The 20,906-nt window shown below is 34.7% G+C and overlaps 1 protein-coding gene and 1 long non-coding RNA gene across 4 annotated transcripts in view; one reads left to right on the top strand and one right to left on the bottom strand.

Annotated features, from left to right (window-relative positions):
• The window catches only part of LOC143068579 (collagen alpha-1(XII) chain-like), a 51,273-nt gene extending 32,583 nt beyond the window's left edge, over nt 1-18,690 (top strand). For both annotated transcript variants that reach the window (XM_076242762.1, XM_076242761.1), the window contains 2 exons: nt 16,596-16,709; nt 18,584-18,690. In XM_076242762.1, the coding sequence (XP_076098877.1) occupies nt 16,596-16,709; nt 18,584-18,633 (164 nt within the window). In that variant the 3' untranslated portion in view covers nt 18,634-18,690. The remainder of the gene's footprint in view (nt 1-16,595; nt 16,710-18,583) is intronic.
• On the bottom strand, nt 441-16,133 carry LOC143068584 (uncharacterized). 2 transcript variants are annotated; one of them, XR_012976198.1, is made up of 3 exons: nt 15,863-16,133; nt 14,634-14,741; nt 441-567 (listed from the first exon to the last, which is right to left on the bottom strand). It is a non-coding gene; the product is annotated as an uncharacterized LOC143068584 (long non-coding RNA). The 2 variants fall into 2 exon arrangements; XR_012976199.1 differs by lacking the exon at nt 15,863-16,133 and adding an exon at nt 15,829-15,843.
• Nucleotides 18,691-20,906: the final 2,216 nt, after the last annotated feature.

Raw genomic sequence — 20,906 nt, 5'->3', positions numbered from 1 at the left:
ATTTGTGCTAAATGGTAATCTCCACCCACATTTAGGACTGGCAGTTATTTGTAGTTTTTATCAACAGCTTGCACTTTTTCTAAATTATATTTGCTTCTTTTAAGACTGACCAAAACTATTTTTTTACCATTGTGGTTTGATTAAGGTAGTGTATATCAAACAGCTGTTGGAAATATTTTGGACAACCCTCTTATTTACAATATCATTTGATCAACACCTAGTGGTCTTTGGTGGTATCTCGCATAACATTAATAAGGTCTTTTTTAAAAGGCAACTTGAAATTATTGGTCCCATATTTATGTGCTATAGCAAATGTATGGGCTGCTGATCTGCATATATGATACAATATATTCTTATGTTTTGAATGACCCCTTATTTCTTCACTCCACTTTATAAGATAAAAATAAATGTTATTCCATATTTTATTGTTTTTTTTAAAGGTATGATAATTTAGACATAAAGACAAAACTAAGCACAGTGAAAAAAGTCTACTCTGTCCTGTAAAGTTTGAGATGTTTTTGTTGTTCAATCTTTGTCACTTGTATGGAAACACTAAATCTTGATAACCTACAACAGAAATATTATCACTTTTATTTCAATTCAATTGTTGCAGTTATCATGCATGTAATAGAGAAAATGATAAATTAGACCAGATCTCCACATTAATAATATCAAAACTAGAGGCTTCAATGAGCCTGTGTCACTCACATGATACTTTTATTTACAATTGATGCATGATACAGAAATTGTCCATACCAACCGTCAGTGTTTACCATACAATACAGTACTTCTATACACTGTCTGTATACAGTATTTGTCGGATTTTGTCCATACCTATCGTCGATGTTTGACATAAAATACAATACTCCTATATACCGTATATCAACAGTATTTGTCTATACCTACCGTCGGTGGTTAACATACAATACAGTCCTCCTATATACCGTCTATCAACAGTATTTGTCTATACCTACCGTCAGTGGTTAACATACGATATAGTACTCCTTTGCACCATCCATCAACAGTATTTGTCTATACCTACCGTCGGTGGTTAACATGCAATAAAGTGCTCCTATATACCGTCTATCAACAGTATTTGTCTATACCTACCGTCGGTGGTTAACATACAATATAGTGCTCCCATAAACCGTCTATCAACAGTATTTGTCTATACCTACTGTCGGTAGTTAACATACAATATAGTGCTCCTATATACCATCTATCAACAGTATATGTCTATACCTACCGTCGGTGGTTAACATACAATATAGTGCTCCCATATACCGTCTATCAACAGTATTTGTCTATACCTACCGTCGGTAGTTAACATACAATATAGTGCTCCTATATACCGTGTATCAACAGTATGTGTCTATACCTACTGTCGGTGGTTAACATACAATATAGTGCTCCTATATACTGTCTATCAACAGTATTTGTCTATACCTACCGTCTGTAGTTAACATACAATAAAGTGCTCCTATATACCATTTATCAACAGTATTTGTCTATACCTACCGTCGGTGGTTAACATACAATATAGTGCTCCTATATACCGTCTATCAACAGTATTTGTCTATACCTACTGTCGGTAGTTAACATACAATATAGTGCTCCTATATACCGTTTATCAACAGTATTTGTCTATACCTACCGTCGCTCGTTAACATACAATATAGTGCTCTTTAATACCGTCTATCAACAGTATCTGTCTATACCTACTGTCGGTAGTTGCTCCTGTATACCGTCTATGACCAGTATTTGTCTAACCTACCGTCGGTGGTTAACATAAGATATAGTGCTCTTACATACCGTCTATCAACAGTATTAGTCTATACCTACCGTCAGTGGTTAACATACAATATAGTGCTCCTATATACCGTCTATCACCAGTATTTGTCTATACCTACCGTCGGTGGTTAACATACAATATAGTGCTCCCATATACCGTCTATCAACAGTATTTGTCTATACCTACTGTCGGTAGTTAACATACAATATAGTGCTCCTATATACCATCTATCAACAGTATATGTCTATACCTACCGTCGGTGGTTAACATACAATATAATGCTCCCATATACCGTCTATCAACAGTATTTGTCTATACCTACTGTCGGTAGTTAACATACAATATAGTGCTTCTATATACCGTCTATCAACAGTATTTGTATATACCTACCATCGGTGGTTAACATACAATATAGTGCTCCTACAATGTTTATACCGTCTATCAACAGTATTTGTCTATACCTACCGTCGGTGGTTAACATACAATATAGTGCTCCCATATACCGTCTATCAACAGTATTTGTCTACACCTACTGTCGGTAGTTAACATACAATATAGTGCTCCTGTATACCGTCTATCAACAGTATTTGTCTATACCTACCGTCGGTAGTTAACATACAATATAGTGCTCCTATATACCGTCTATCAACAGTATTTCTCTATACCTACCGTCAGTGGTTAACATACAATATAGTGCTCCTATATACCGTCTATCAACAGTATATGTCTATACCTACCGTCGGTGGTTAACATACAATATAGTGCTCCCATAAACCGTCTATCAACAGTATTTGTCTATACCTACTGTCGGTAGTTAACATACAATATAGTGCTTCTATATACCGTCTATCAACAGTATTTGTCTATACCTACCGTCGGTGGTTAACATACAATATAGTGCTCATATATACCGTCTATCAACAGTATTTGTCTATACCTACCGTCGGTGGTTAACATACAATATAGTGCTCCCATATACCGTCTATCAACAGTATTTGTCTATACCTACTGTCGGTAGTTAACATACAATATAGTGCTCCTGTATACCGTCTATCAACAGTATTTGTCCATACCTACCGTCGGTAGTTAACATACAATATAGTGCTCCTATATACTGTCTATCAACAGTATTTGTCTATACCTACCGTCTGTAGTTAACATACAATAAAGTGCTCCTATATACCATTTATCAACAGTATTTGTCTATACCTACCGTCGGTGGTTAACATACAATATAGTGCTCCTATATACCGTCTATCAACAGTATTTGTCTATACCTACTGTCGGTAGTTAACATACAATATAGTGCTCCTATATTCCGTTTATCAACAGTATTTGTCTATACCTACCGTCGCTCGTTAACATACAATATAGTGCTCTTTAATACCGTCTATCAACAGTATCTGTCTATACCTACTGTCGGTAGTTGCTCCTGTATACCGTCTATGACCAGTATTTGTCTAACCTACCGTCGGTGGTTAACATAAGATATAGTGCTCCTACATACCGTCTATCAACAGTATTAGTCTATACCTACCGTCAGTGGTTAACATACAATATAGTGCTCCTATATACCGTCTATCACCAGTATTTGTCTATACCTACCGTCGGTGGTTAACATACAATATAGTGCTCCCATATACCGTCTATCAACAGTATTTGTCTATACCTACTGTCGGTAGTTAACATACAATATAGTGCTCCTATATACCATCTATCAACAGTATATGTCTATACCTACCGTCGGTGGTTAACATACAATATAATGCTCCCATATACCGTCTATCAACAGTATTTGTCTATACCTACTGTCGGTAGTTAACATACAATATAGTGCTTCTATATACCGTCTATCAACAGTATTTGTATATACCTACCATCGGTGGTTAACATACAATATAGTGCTCCTACAATGTATATACCGTCTATCAACAGTATTTGTCTATACCTACCGTCGGTGGTTAACATACAATATAGTGCTCCCATATACCGTCTATCAACAGTATTTGTCTACACCTACTGTCGGTAGTTAACATACAATATAGTGCTCCTGTATACCGTCTATCAACAGTATTTGTCTATACCTACCGTCGGTAGTTAACATACAATATAGTGCTCCTATATACCGTCTATCAACAGTATTTCTCTATACCTACCGTCAGTGGTTAACATACAATATAGTGCTCCTATATACCGTCTATCAACAGTATATGTCTATACCTACCGTCGGTGGTTAACATACAATATAGTGCTCCCATAAACCGTCTATCAACAGTATTTGTCTATACCTACTGTCGGTAGTTAACATACAATATAGTGCTTCTATATACCGTCTATCAACAGTATTTGTCTATACCTACCGTCGGTGGTTAACATACAATATAGTGCTCATATATACCGTCTATCAACAGTATTTGTCTATACCTACCGTCGGTGGTTAACATACAATATAGTGCTCCCATATACCGTCTATCAACAGTATTTGTCTATACCTACTGTCGGTAGTTAACATACAATATAGTGCTCCTGTATACCGTCTATCAACAGTATTTGTCCATACCTACCGTCGGTAGTTAACATACAATATAGTGCTCCTATATACCGTCTATCAACAGTATTTCTCTATACCTACCGTCGGTGGTTAACATACAATATAGTGCTCCTATATACCGTCTATCAACAGTATTTGTCTATACCTACCGTCGGTGTTTAACATACAATATAGTGCTCCCATCAACCGCTATCAACAGTATTTGTCTATACCTACTGTCGGTAGTTAACATACAATATAGTGCTCCTATATACCGTGTATCAACAGTATGTGTCTATACCTACTGTCGGTGGTTAACATACAATATAGTGCTCCTATATACTGTCTATCAACAGTATTTGTCTATACCTACCATCTGTAGTTAACATACAATATAGTGCTCCTATATACCATTTATCAACAGTATTTGTCTATACCTACCGTCGGTGGTTAACATACAATATAGTGCTCCTATATACCGTCTATCAACAGTATGTGTCTATACCTACTGTCGGTAGTTAACATACAATATAGTGCTCCTATATACCGTTTATCAACAGTATTTGTCTATACCTACCGTCACTGGTTAACATACAATATAGTGCTCTTTGATACCGTCTATCAACAGTATCTGTCTATACCTACTGTCGGTAGTTGCTCCTATATACCGTCTATCACCAGTATTTGTCTATACCTACCGTCGGTTGTTAACATAAGATATAGTGCTCCTATATACCGTCTATCAACAGTATTAGTCTATACCTACCGTCAGTGGTTAACATACAATATAGTGCTCCTATATACCGTCTATCACCAGTATTTGTCTATACCTACCGTCGGTGGTTAATATACAATATAGTGCTCCCATATACCGTCTATCAACAGTATTTGTCTATACCTACTGTCGGTAGTTAACATACAATATAGTGCTCCTATATACCATCTATCAACAGTATATGTCTATACCTACCGTCGGTGGTTAACATACAATATAATGCTCCCATATACCGTCTATCAACAGTATTTGTCTATACCTATTGTCGGTAGTTAACATACAATATAGTGCTTCTATATACCGTCTATCAACAGTATTTGTATATACCTACCATCGGTGGTTAACATACAATATAGTGCTCCTACAATGTATATACCGTATATCAACAGTATTTGTCTATACCTACCGTCGGTGGTTAACATACAATATAGTGCTCCCATATACCGTCTATCAACAGTATTTGTCTATACCTACTGTCGGTAGTTAACATACAATATAGTGCTCCTGTATACCGTCTATCAACAGTATTTGTCTATACCTACCGTCGGTAGTTAACATACAATATAGTGCTCCTATATACCGTTTATCAACAGTATTTGTCTATACCTACCGTCAGTGGTTAACATACAATATAGTGCTCCTATATACCGTCTATCAACAGTATATGTCTATACCTACCGTCGGTGGTTAACATACAATATAGTGCTCCCATAAACCGTCTATCAACAGTATTTGTCTATACCTACTGTCGGTAGTTAACATACAATATAGTGCTTCTATATACCGTCTATCAACAGTATTTGTCTATACCTACCGTCGGTGGTTAACATACAATATAGTGCTCCTATATACCGTCTATCAACAGTATATGTCTATACCTACCGTCGGTGGTTAACATACAATATAGTGCTCCCATAAACCGTCTATCAACAGTATTTGTCTATACCTACTGTCGGTAGTTAACATACAATATAGTGCTCCTGTATACCGTCTATCAACAGTATTTGTCCATACCTACCGTCGGTAGTTAACATACAATATAGTGCTCCTATATACCGTCTATCAACAGTATTTCTCTATACCTACCGTCGGTGGTTAACATACAATATAGTGCTCCTATATACCGTCTATCAACAGTATTTGTCTATACCTACCGTCGGTGTTTAACATACAATATAGTGCTCCCATCAACCGCTATCAACAGTATTTGTCTATACCTACTGTCGGTAGTTAACATACAATATAGTGCTCCTATATACCGTGTATCAACAGGATGTGTCTATACCTACTGTCGGTGGTTAACATACAATATAGTGCTCCTATATACTGTCTATCAACAGTATTTGTCTATACCTACCATCTGTAGTTAACATACAATATAGTGCTCCTATATACCATTTATCAACAGTATTTGTCTATACCTCCCGTCGGTGGTTAACATACAATATAGTGCTCCTATATACCGTCTATCAACAGTATTTGTCTATACCTACTGTCGGTAGTTAACATACAATATAGTGCTCCTATATACCGTTGATCAACAGTATTTGTCTATACCTACCGTCACTGGTTAACATACAATATAGTGCTCTTTGATACCGTCTATCAACAGTATCTGTCTATACCTACTGTCGGTAGTTGCTCCTATATACCGTCTATCACCAGTATTTGTCTATACCTACCGTCGGTTGTTAACATAAGATATAGTGCTCCTACATACCGTCTATCAACAGTATTAGTCTATACCTACCGTCAGTGGTTAACATACAATATAGTGCTCCTATATACCGTCTATCACCAGTATTTGTCTATACCTACCGTCGGTGTTTAACATACAATATAGTGCTCCCATCAACCGCTATCAACAGTATTTGTCTATACCTACTGTCGGTAGTTAACATACAATATAGTGCTCCTATATACCGTGTATCAACAGTATGTGTCTATACCTACTGTCGGTGGTTAACATACAATATAGTGCTCCTATATACTGTCTATCAACAGTATTTGTCTATACCTACCGTCTGTAGTTAACATACAATATAGTGCTCCTATATACCATTTATCAACAGTATTTGTCTATACCTACCGTCGGTGGTTAACATACAATATAGTGCTCCTATATACCGTCTATCAACAGTATTTGTCTATACCTACTGTCGGTAGTTAACATACAATATAGTGCTCCTATATACCGTTTATCAACAGTATTTGTCTATACCTACCGTCACTGGTTAACATACAATTTAGTGCTGTTTGATACTGTCTATCAACAGTATCTGTCTATACCTACTGTCGGTAGTTGCTCCTATATACCGTCTATCACCAGTATTTGTCTATACCTACCGTCAGTGGTTAACATACAATATAGTGCTCCTATATACCGTCTATCACCAGTATTTGTCTATACCTACCGTCGGTGGTTAACATACAATATAGTGCTCCCATATACCGTCTATCAACAGTATTTGTCTATACCTACTGTCGGTAGTTAACATACAATATAGTGCTCCTATATACCATCTATCAACAGTATATGTCTATACCTACCGTCGGTGGTTAACATACAATATAATGCTCCCATATACCGTCTATCAACAGTATTTGTCTATACCTATTGTCGGTAGTTAACATACAATATAGTGCTTCTATATACCGTCTATCAACAGTATTTGTATATACCTACTATCGGTGGTTTACATACAATATAGTGCTCCTACAATGTATATACCGTCTATCAACAGTATTTGTCTATACCTACCGTCGGTGGTTAACATACAATATAGTGCTCCCATATACCGTCTATCAACAGCATTTGTCTATACCTACTGTCGGTAGTTAACATACAATATAGTGCTCCTGTATACCGTCTATCAACAGTATTTGTCTATACCTACCGTCGGTAGTTAACATACAATATAGTGCTCCTATATACCGTCTATCAACAGTATTTGTCTATACCTACCGTCGGTAGTTAACATACAATATAGTGCTCCTATATACCGTCTATCAACAGTATTTGTCTATACCTACCGTCAGTGGTTAACATACAATATAGTGCTCCTATATACCGTCTATCAACAGTATATGTCTATACCTACCGTCGGTGGTTAACATACAATATAGTGCTCCCATAAACCGTCTATTAACAGTATTTGTCTATACCTACTGTCGGTAGTTAACATACAATATAGTGCTTCTATATACCGTCTATCAACATTATTTGTCTATACCTACCGTCGGTGGTTAACATACAATATAGTGCTCCTATATACCGTCTATCAACAGTATTTGTCTATACCTACCGTCGGTGGTTAACATACAATATAGTGCTCCCATATACCGTCTATCAACAGTATTTGTCTATACCTACTGTCGGTAGTTAACATACAATATAGTGCTCCTGTATACCGTCTATCAACAGTATTTGTCCATACCTACCGTCGGTAGTTAACATACAATATAGTGCTCCTATATACCGTCTATCAACAGTATTTGTCTATACCTACCGTCGGTGGTTAACATACAATATAGTGCTCCTATATACCGTCTATCAACAGTATTTGTCTATACCTACCGTCGGTGGTTAACATACAATATAGTGCTCCCATAAACCGTCTATCAACAGTATTTGTCTATACCTACTGTCGGTAGTTAACATACAATATAGTGCTCCTATATACCGTCTATCAACAGTATTTGTCTAAACCTACCGTCGGTGGTTAACATACAATATAGTGCTCCCATATACCGTCTATCAACAGTATTTGTCTATACCTACTGTCGGTAGTTAACATACAATATAGTGCTCCTGTATACCGTCTATCAACAGTATTTGTCCATACCTACCGTCGGTAGTTAACATACAATATAGTGCTCCTATATACCGTCTATCAACAGTATTTGTCTATACCTACCGTCGGTGTTTAACATACAATATAGTGCTCCCATCAACCGCTATCAACAGTATTTGTCTATACCTACTGTCGGTAGTTAACATACAATATAGTGCTCCTATATACCGTGTATCAACAGTATGTGTCTATACCTACTGTCGGTGGTTAACATACAATATAGTGCTCCTATATACTGTCTATCAACAGTATTTGTCTATACCTACCATCTGTAGTTAACATACAATATAGTGCTCCTATATACCATTTATCAACAGTATTTGTCTATACCTACCGTCGGTGGTTAACATACAATATAGTGCTCCTATATACCGTCTATCAACAGTATTTGTCTATACCTACTGTCGGTAGTTAACATACAATATAGTGCTCCTATATACCGTTGATCAACAGTATTTGTCTATACCTACCGTCACTGGTTAACATACAATATAGTGCTCTTTGATACCGTCTATCAACAGTATCTGTCTATACCTACTGTCGGTAGTTGCTCCTATATACCGTCTATCACCAGTATTTGTCTATACCTACCGTCGGTTGTTAACATAAGATATAGTGCTCCTACATACCGTCTATCAACAGTATTAGTCTATACCTACCGTCAGTGGTTAACATACAATATAGTGCTCCTATATACCGTCTATCACCAGTATTTGTCTATACCTACCGTCGGTGTTTAACATACAATATAGTGCTCCCATCAACCGCTATCAACAGTATTTGTCTATACCTACTGTCGGTAGTTAACATACAATATAGTGCTCCTATATAGCGTGTATCAACAGTATGTGTCTATACCTACTGTCGGTGGTTAACATACAATATAGTGCTCCTATATACTGTCTATCAACAGTATTTGTCTATACCTACTGTCGGTAGTTGCTCCTATATACCGTCTATCACCAGTATTTGTCTATACCTACCGTCGGTTGTTAACATAAGATATAGTGCTTCTATATACCGTCTATCAACATTATTTGTCTATACCTACCGTCGGTGGTTAACATACAATATAGTGCTCCTATATACCGTCTATCAACAGTATTTGTCTATACCTACCGTCGGTGGTTAACATACAATATAGTGCTCCCATATACCGTCTATCAACAGTATTTGTCTATACCTACTGTCGGTAGTTAACATACAATATAGTGCTCCTGTATACCGTCTATCAACAGTATTTGTCCATACCTACCGTCGGTAGTTAACATACAATATAGTGCTCCTATATACCGTCTATCAACAGTATTTGTCTATACCTACCGTCGGTGGTTAACATACAATATAGTGCTCCTATATACCGTCTATCAACAGTATTTGTCTATACCTACCGTCGGTGGTTAACATACAATATAGTGCTCCCATAAACCGTCTATCAACAGTATTTGTCTATACCTACTGTCGGTAGTTAACATACAATATAGTGCTCCTATATACCGTCTATCAACAGTATTTGTCTATACCTACCGTCGGTGGTTAACATACAATATAGTGCTCCCATATACCGTCTATCAACAGTATTTGTCTATACCTACTGTCGGTAGTTAACATACAATATAGTGCTCCTGTATACCGTCTATCAACAGTATTTGTCCATACCTACCGTCGGTAGTTAACATACAATATAGTGCTCCTATATACCGTCTATCAACAGTATTTGTCTATACCTACCGTCGGTGTTTAACATACAATATAGTGCTCCCATCAACCGCTATCAACAGTATTTGTCTATACCTACTGTCGGTAGTTAACATACAATATAGTGCTCCTATATACCGTGTATCAACAGTATGTGTCTATACCTACTGTCGGTGGTTAACATACAATATAGTGCTCCTATATACTGTCTATCAACAGTATTTGTCTATACCTACCATCTGTAGTTAACATACAATATAGTGCTCCTATATACCATTTATCAACAGTATTTGTCTATACCTACCGTCGGTGGTTAACATACAATATAGTGCTCCTATATACCGTCTATCAACAGTATTTGTCTATACCTACTGTCGGTAGTTAACATACAATATAGTGCTCCTATATACCGTTGATCAACAGTATTTGTCTATACCTACCGTCACTGGTTAACATACAATATAGTGCTCTTTGATACCGTCTATCAACAGTATCTGTCTATACCTACTGTCGGTAGTTGCTCCTATATACCGTCTATCACCAGTATTTGTCTATACCTACCGTCGGTTGTTAACATAAGATATAGTGCTCCTACATACCGTCTATCAACAGTATTAGTCTATACCTACCGTCAGTGGTTAACATACAATATAGTGCTCCTATATACCGTCTATCACCAGTATTTGTCTATACCTACCGTCGGTGTTTAACATACAATATAGTGCTCCCATCAACCGCTATCAACAGTATTTGTCTATACCTACTGTCGGTAGTTAACATACAATATAGTGCTCCTATATAGCGTGTATCAACAGTATGTGTCTATACCTACTGTCGGTGGTTAACATACAATATAGTGCTCCTATATACTGTCTATCAACAGTATTTGTCTATACCTACCGTCTGTAGTTAACATACAATATAGTGCTCCTATATACCATTTATCAACAGTATTTGTCTATACCTACCGTCGGTGGTTAACATACAATATAGTGCTCCTATATACCGTCTATCAACAGTGTTTGTCTATACCTACTGTCGGTAGTTAACATACAATATAGTGCTCCTATATACCGTTTATCAACAGTATTTGTCTATACCTACCGTCACTGGTTAACATACAATTTAGTGCTGTTTGATACTGTCTATCAACAGTATCTGTCTATACCTACTGTCGGTAGTTGCTCCTATATACCGTCTATCACCAGTATTTGTCTATACCTACCGTCAGTGGTTAACATACAATATAGTGCTCCTATATACCGTCTATCACCAGTATTTGTCTATACCTACCGTCGGTGGTTAACATACAATATAGTGCTCCCATATACCGTCTATCAACAGTATTTGTCTATACCTACTGTCGGTAGTTAACATACAATATAGTGCTCCTATATACCATCTATCAACAGTATATGTCTATACCTACCGTCGGTGGTTAACATACAATATAATGCTCCCATATACCGTCTATCAACAGTATTTGTCTATACCTATTGTCGGTAGTTAACATACAATATAGTGCTTCTATATACCGTCTATCAACAGTATTTGTATATACCTACTATCGGTGGTTTACATACAATATAGTGCTCCTACAATGTATATACCGTCTATCAACAGTATTTGTCTATACCTACCGTCGGTGGTTAACATACAATATAGTGCTCCCATATACCGTCTATCAACAGCATTTGTCTATACCTACTGTCGGTAGTTAACATACAATATAGTGCTCCTGTATACCGTCTATCAACAGTATTTGTCTATACCTACCGTCGGTAGTTAACATACAATATAGTGCTCCTATATACCGTCTATCAACAGTATTTGTCTATACCTACCGTCGGTAGTTAACATACAATATAGTGCTCCTATATACCGTCTATCAACAGTATTTGTCTATACCTACCGTCAGTGGTTAACATACAATATAGTGCTCCTATATACCGTCTATCAACAGTATATGTCTATACCTACCGTCGGTGGTTAACATACAATATAGTGCTCCCATAAACCGTCTATTAACAGTATTTGTCTATACCTACTGTCGGTAGTTAACATACAATATAGTGCTTCTATATACCGTCTATCAACAGTATTTGTCTATACCTACCGTCGGTGGTTAACATACAATATAGTGCTCCTGTATACCGTCTATCAACAGTATTTGTCTATACCTACCGTCGGTGGTTAACATACAATATAGTGCTCCCATATACCGTCTATCAACAGTATTTGTCTATACCTACTGTCGGTAGTTAACATACAATATAGTGCTCCTGTATACCGTCTATCAACAGTATTTGTCCATACCTACCGTCGGTAGTTAACATACAATATAGTGCTCCTATATACCGTCTATCAACAGTATTTGTCTATACCTACCGTCGGTGGTTAACATACAATATAGTGCTCCTATATACCGTCTATCAACAGTATTTGTCTATACCTACCGTCGGTGGTTAACATACAATATAGTGCTCCCATAAACCGTCTATCAACAGTATTTGTCTATACCTACTGTCGGTAGTTAACATACAATATAGTGCTCCTATATACCATCTATCAACAGTATATGTCTATACCGACCGTCGGTGGTTAACATACAATATAGTGCTCCCATATACCGTCTATCAACAGTATTTGTCTATACCTACCGTCGGTATTTAACATACAATATAGTGCTCCTATATACCGTGTATCAACAGTATGTGTCTATACCTACTGTTGGTAGTTAACATACAATATAGTGCTCCTATATACTGTCTATCACCAGTATTTGTCTATACCTACCGTCGGTGGTTAACATGGAATATAGTGCTCCTATATACCGTCTATCAACAGTATTTGTTTATACCTACTGTCGGAGGTTAACATAGAATATAGTGCTCCTATATACCAAGAGGGATATAAACGGATCTGCATCTAGAATTTATCATGCTGCCCTTTTTTTGGATTTTTAAAATTCTTGTTATCCCTCAATTTTTACATTCATCCCAAATAATACAACAGTAATCAATTAAGGGCAGAACATCCATTGTATTATGTTTTCTTGCAGATATAAAAAAAAAATGTATTTAAGAAAGATGGTATATTCTGGATGATATATTAGCACAACCTTGGTCAATTTGATTTCTCCAGTTACTTAGTGGGCCGTCAATTTTGAAACTAATATTTTTTCATATGAAGAATTTTGTAATACTTTAATTTATTATCAAGTTTGGTTAAAAAGTCTGAATAGTTTCTGCTTTGTTCCAGTAATCAAACATTTTGTTTCATTTGCATCTATGAACATGTTATTCATTTTACACCACTCTTCAACCCTGTATAAATCTTCTTGAACATCATCATTTATATTTTCTAGATGTTTCCCCCTGATTTATGAATAGTGGTGTCATCAGCATATACAACGATATAGGTCTGTTTCACAATTTTTAATGCATAAGGGAAGGTCATTTATAAATAGCACAAACAATAGAGGACAAGGTATAGAACATTGGGGAACACCAAATTTTACATGTTGTTGTTCAGAGTTAACATTACAAATTTATACCTTTTGTTATTCAGGTACGACTTAAAAAAACTAACAGTAGTCTCACTAAATCCATACATGTCGAGCTTTAAACAAAGAAAGTCATATTCTACCAAATCAAAAGCTTTTTTTTAAATCTTAATAAAATTGCTAGGTTTAAATTACCATCTTTCATTTCTTGCAACCATGTGTCAATGATATTAAATAAATATCAAAGCTCAATCCAGTATATATTCCAAGTTATGGACAAATGATAATGCTATTAAAAATACCAAATCATAACCAGTGCTTTTCTCTTTTTCTATTTACAGTATATGACTAGGTAATAATGATTACTTTTTTCAACTATTTTCATACTTTTTTGTTTCCTCTGCTTTTGTATCAAGGGCATAATTGTTTATGGCAAACTTAGCATCTGCATAATCAAACTATTCCTAACTATACTCTACCTCAAATTCTGGAAACTGCAGAATTTTTGTCATAGCAGTCTTATGGTAGCTGAACTATTTCTATTTTTTGTAAATCTGGATTAATATGTCTTTTGTCACATTCTGGGGCTATAGAAAAAAAAACATTACAGAATTATCAAAATTATGTGTGTATAATGTTTGTGTACAGTCATTTAACTAAAAAAGGACAAAAATTAGTTTTTTGTGTATAAATAAATAATTGTGATTTTAATGTCTTAATATTATAAAAAAAACTTCAAAAGATTAAATTTAAATTATAATCTAAACATGAAAGAGCACATATAAATCAACCTTTTACTCAGATTTATATCTAAAACCAGTTATAACTAGCTATAATATCTTTGACTTCACAAATATCATCATCTAATTTTACAAATCAGTATTTATTTGGTGGCACTTCCTGCACACTAAGTATGTTATGCCTTAGGTTTAATTTTGATGCAATCACATTTCAGAAGGTACATGTCTTGAACTGTTTTAATGAATAAATTACAGTTTTAAACTCAGTTTAGGCTGACCTGAGGTCAAAAGTCTTAAACAATGTCATCAAACTATCAGTTTTACTGTAATATATTGATATTGTGACATTTATGGGAAAGAGCATATGAGTTAGTCAAATTGGTCAATACAATGGAAAGTTTATAGCTGAGACTACTATAACACTATGTGTTATACTAGTAGTCTCAGTTTATAACTATGTTAATGTTAATTATATACATGACATAATAATTAAATCATTTAAAAAACTATTCCAAAGATTTCTCTCAAATCATGTTTACATTTTTTTAGAGAAGAGTCTGTCTGAAATATATTCAGGGGTAGTCCAAATAATTATGACTTCTTAAAAAGCTATATTATGGGGAAAAAGGGGGGGGGGGGGTCTATTATGTTTTTTTCATACAGGAGGAAGATGTCAAAGCAAAAAAAAAAAAACCAACAAAACAAAATAAAATAATAGCCTGTCAAGACGTCCTTATATCATAATAATTTGGTCTAATTTTGGGATAATACATTTAACTTCCTTTGATGTCGGGGAGGGGATAAGTTTTGACGATTAATTATTCTTGAAACTAACAATAATTATTTCTTATTGTTACTTTGATAAGCGAGCGCGATGTGTGGTTCTCGAGTTATATAAAAAAAAAAGGGGGGGTTGTTACTATATCAAATTTACCCAGTTTGGAGACAATAAATATTTAAAATCTAACCATAAACTCCAATGTTCCTGCTTTTTTTAGCAGAACAAACACGATGGCATTCTCGTCTCTGTTATAATCAATAGTTAACTCATTTCTTCTTCCAGGTTATTTCTTAATCAATTATGATTATCAGCTGTCTATCTATTTACCATGTTTATGTTAAACTGGTCCGTAATTCCATCGTAGTGTATCGATAAGTGAACACAACAGTGATCCAGTTTATTAAACGTCTGTAAACCGAGGTATATAATATACAAGGTTCCTGAGTCAGTAACCGTAACTATCCCCGTGCTTTGTGCGCATGCGCAAGAAACACCAACAACAAGGATAAAACAGGGTACACAGTTCCGTAATTTCGTATATTTTTCTTATCTTCATACTAAAGAGCTCCAAAAGTAGGCGTGCTTAGGTGCACTGGGCGGGTCTAAAAACCGACTCTCGGTGGTTAACGTCTCTCGATGGTTAACTTTAAGTGCCTACCAATATTTTCAAGCCAAACCAATTTTTTATAACCATACATACAATGATTATCCATTTGTGTAGAATGATACGATATAAAATCATTTTTTTTTTAAATATTCTCATGTCTTTTTATCAATCCAGGTAAACACAATTTACATAAAATAGATAAACTAATTATAAATAAAAAATATCATCCAGTAAATTTTTGAATCATAAGACAACCTTATAAATCTTTTATTCGTGCATATATTATAAATTTTCTATCATGTTCTTCACACAGGCCCTTGCATTGACGAAATTGCAAACTGTAACCAATATGGGGTAACAATTTGTCACGGAGCTTACAAGCCATGGGCATCGGCAAACTGTGCACATTACTGTGAATTCTGTCATGGTAAGTACAAATCAAACATCCAGTTTACTCTTCAACTTCGTACTTTATACGGCCTTTTAAACTATTTTTTAAGATTCCAGCGTCACCGATTAGTCTTTTGAAGACGGAACGCGCGTCTAGCGCAAATATAAAATTCCAATCCTGGTATATATGGTGAATTTATTTACTCACATTTTCATTGATTTTATCATTTTTGCTCAATAGAAAAGAGACAGACTGAAATAATAAAAAAAAGCGATCCCATGAAGTAAATATTATACAGACAACAAACAAAAATAAAATTAATATTAAAATCAAAATTAAAGTACAAATCCAAATAACCAACACCAACTGAGTAAAACAGGAAAGATAATAAACTTTTCGTTTAGTATTGGAAGAAAGAAAAATAAGACAGTCATATTTTGATTGTATTTAAGCATCTTTCTTGTATAAAGAATCTTGCATATTTATATAAAAAAAACTTTGCTCCATAGAAATGAGTATTTACATCGGAAAAAATTAAATCATTGTCCATTATATATAAAAAAAATTAACAAAAACAAAAACCAGGCACCATTGTTATACAATAACAAAACGTAAAATACCTACCCGATATCTGGATTGGGTTAATTTTAAAGGTACTTGGAACACTATCGTTTAGTATTGATGTCTGATATTATTAGTGGTTCGTTATGGTCAATGCTTTGGCACTTGATATTGGACATGATTTCAAGATATTTAGATGTATGATGCCTGCTTAACAAGAGAATTATGATTATCCTGTCAATGCAACAGTCATTCTTAGAATTCTTCCAAATTTGATTAGATTGGTTCTCATGTTTCGAATTTTACCTTCAAATTTTTGATTATTCAAATAACATTAATTTTTACAGATTTTTTAATTATGTATAAAGATGAAATTGCAACCATCATGACCTACATCATTGTAATTATCAACTTCTACTGGTATCAATTTGTAATATTTCCGAAGTGGAAGTTTTGTTTTCTGGTCTGACAAAAACCAACAAATCAATCCAAAAAATCTTTACAAAAGGATTTTTACGCGACATTGAACATGAGTCATAGCAATCATTTATTGGTTCAAAATAAAATTATCATACTTTAATGAAAACTTTTCTAGATGATGTTTATTTCATCAATAATAATTTTGGTGTTCATGAAAGAAGTTTTCTTTAATTTTAGCTGGAAGGTTTGGGTTTGACGAAATGAAATATTAAAAAAAAACCACATACACTAGTATGATTTTTTTTAATGGAACGGATGAGATGTACTTTGACCCCAATGCCTTTAACTTTTGACTCAAACTTCAAGTCAAATTCACGAATTGATATCATTCAAATTTTTTTTTTACTGCTACTTACAACTTTTAACAGGAATACTGTAGCAGTGATTTTTTTTAATCCTGTTTTAATCTTTAAAGGCAACAATAGTATACCGCTGTTCGAAATTCATAAATCGATTGAGAAGAAAAACCAAATCCGGATTACAAACTAAAACACCTCAAATATAAAAGGAGAACTACGACACGACAGAAACACAACACTAATATGTAACACATATACATATACATAATACAGGATTTAATCTTGGGAAATTCCTGTCGATTTCACTTTCATATAAATGTTTAGCTCTTTCTTAATTGTATAAGGTCAGCTAATTTTGAGAGAGTAATGCAAACTAAAAGATCTTAATACATGTACCTTGTTGATTAGATATAGGAGGGTGTGGTATAAGTGTCAATGAGACAACTCTCCATCCAAGTCACTATTTATAAAAGCAAACAATTAAAGGTCAAGGTACGGTCTTCAACATGGAGCCTAGGCTCACACCGAACATAATGTTATAATATGAAATGTTTCTTTATTGTTTTTCAGAGTCAGGTGGTGCCACTCTACCCACATTTGCACCTGTAATTGGAAAGTAGAATATTCAGTAAAGTCAAAATAAGATGTGGAAATTTTCAAATAAATAGTTTCGATTACTTTTTCATATTTATTTTAAACATATTGAAACCTAAATATCAACTACAGCTGTTTGTTAAGGTTGATCTTCCAGACATGGCTCTATTAATGATTTAGTGCATTCCCTATCATATTCACAATCAATCAGTATTGGTTATCAACTATTTAAAATGTTTATGAGCCACTCTTTGCGAAAGGATACAACAAGTTTTTTTTATAAACTCAACAGGACACGTTGGCCACGAGCATCACTGAAGGGACATGTATTGTCGAAATGCGCATCTGGTGCAAGAAAATTGGTACCGTTAATTTTATTACTACCACTGGGTCGATGCCTCTGCTGGTGGACTATTAGTCCCCGAGGGTATCACCACCCCAGTAGCCAGTACTTCGGTATTGGCATGAAAATACGGATGTTTTGTGTTATTAAAATGTACTGTTACAAAATGATAGAAATTATTATAAATTAAGGAATGTATCTCCCTCATGCAAAGCTCTGATTCCTTTCACGGATTTGGCTATACTTTTTGGACCTTTTAGATTATAGCTCTTCATCTTTTATATAAGCTTTGGATTTCAAATATTTTGGCCACGAGCATCACTGAAGAGACATGTATTGTCGAAATGCGCATCTGGTGCAAGAAAATTGGTACCGTTAATTTTATTGTTAAAGTTCATTAAAATAATTTTGAATAACTATTTAATCCGTAAAAATGAATATAATACAAACATTCTTAAAATGGCCAATGTTGTCCCGATTTTCTCATTAAAAACGAAAAAGACGCAGAATTATATGAATTTATAATTAAGCAAGAGCAAAATCATTTCTTTATTAGACAATGTGATACAGAGCCGAAATGAAACCAGTCGCGACACTAAAATAAAAGAAGAAGAAAACAACAATCACTAATTGTTACCATCTATGCCTTAAGAAATGAATACAACAGTTAAACGTAAGACACAATGCAAGAATGATGTTATCATGTGTTTTTGAAATTGAAGTTTTTTTTTAATTGTCAAATATTAATCATATAAACCAACATTCATTGGGGCATTCAATATGTTCAGTAAATCGAAAACTAACTAACAACGCCATGGCTAAAATGAAAAAGACAAACAGACAAAAATAGTATACAAAACACAACATTAAAAAATAAAGACTTAGCAACACGAACCCCACAAAACTGGGGGTGATCTCTGGTTATTAAGTGATATGTTTTGACAATAACAATATGCACGGACAAGTGAATACAACATTTGAAATAATTCGAACGAAATTTATAAAAAGAAGGAGGGTTTGTATAGCTTACTATCTGTTCTATTCTATAACGTGCAAATACCATACACGTAATAACACGATGTTCTCGTGAATATTAACAACATACGAACTATTTTAGCAGGGAGCGTTTTGCCCATAAATTGCTTCAACAAAGTTATGAGGAAGAAAGACTGAAATCGAGTGTTGACGAAGGGTTGAACATTTCTATCCAATTAAGTGTTTGTGTGACAGTATTTCATATATGTCAATTGGACCCATCATACACAATATGAAATCATTTTTAACATTAAGTTTCTACACTATACATACAAAATCGGTACAATATTATATTTTTTTCAATTTTTATGTAAATAAGGATGTCGGAATCTATTATTGAGTACATCTAAAAATAAAGATATCCTTATAATACAATATTCTTTTGAAATTAAAATTAAGAATGGATATGGGGAATACATCAGAGACAACAACCCGATCAAAGAGTAGAAAACAGCCGAAGTCAACTAATGGGTCTTTAATGCAGCAAGAAAAATTCCGCACCAGGAAGCAGGTATTAGTTGACCCCTTGATAAAAATGTATACCAGTTCACTGAAAATGGACGTCATACTAAACTCCAAATCATATAAATGAACTAGAATTAAAAAAGACATACAAGACTAAAGAAAGCCAGAGGCTCCTGACTTGGGACGGGCTAAAAAATGCGGCGGGGGTAAACGTGTTTTGTGAGATCTCAACCCTCCTCCTAAACCTTTACCCAAGGTAGAATAAAGAAACACACATCAAAACGCACAGTAAAACTAAGTTTAAAAGAAGTCCGAATAGGTACCGAAAGAAACTATGCAAAATGTCAATGATACATAAACTAACAAAGGACTGCTCGCAGTTTACGTCGTAACTACAACCTCCTTCCATTTTCATGAATGTGACCTACCGAATTATACTATTTACCAGGTCTGTAA

This window comes from Mytilus galloprovincialis, chromosome 3 (assembly GCF_965363235.1).
Source record: "Mytilus galloprovincialis chromosome 3, xbMytGall1.hap1.1, whole genome shotgun sequence".
Classification (NCBI taxonomy): Eukaryota; Metazoa; Mollusca; class Bivalvia; order Mytilida; family Mytilidae; genus Mytilus; species Mytilus galloprovincialis.
This window is presented reverse-complemented; position numbering and strand designations above follow the sequence as displayed.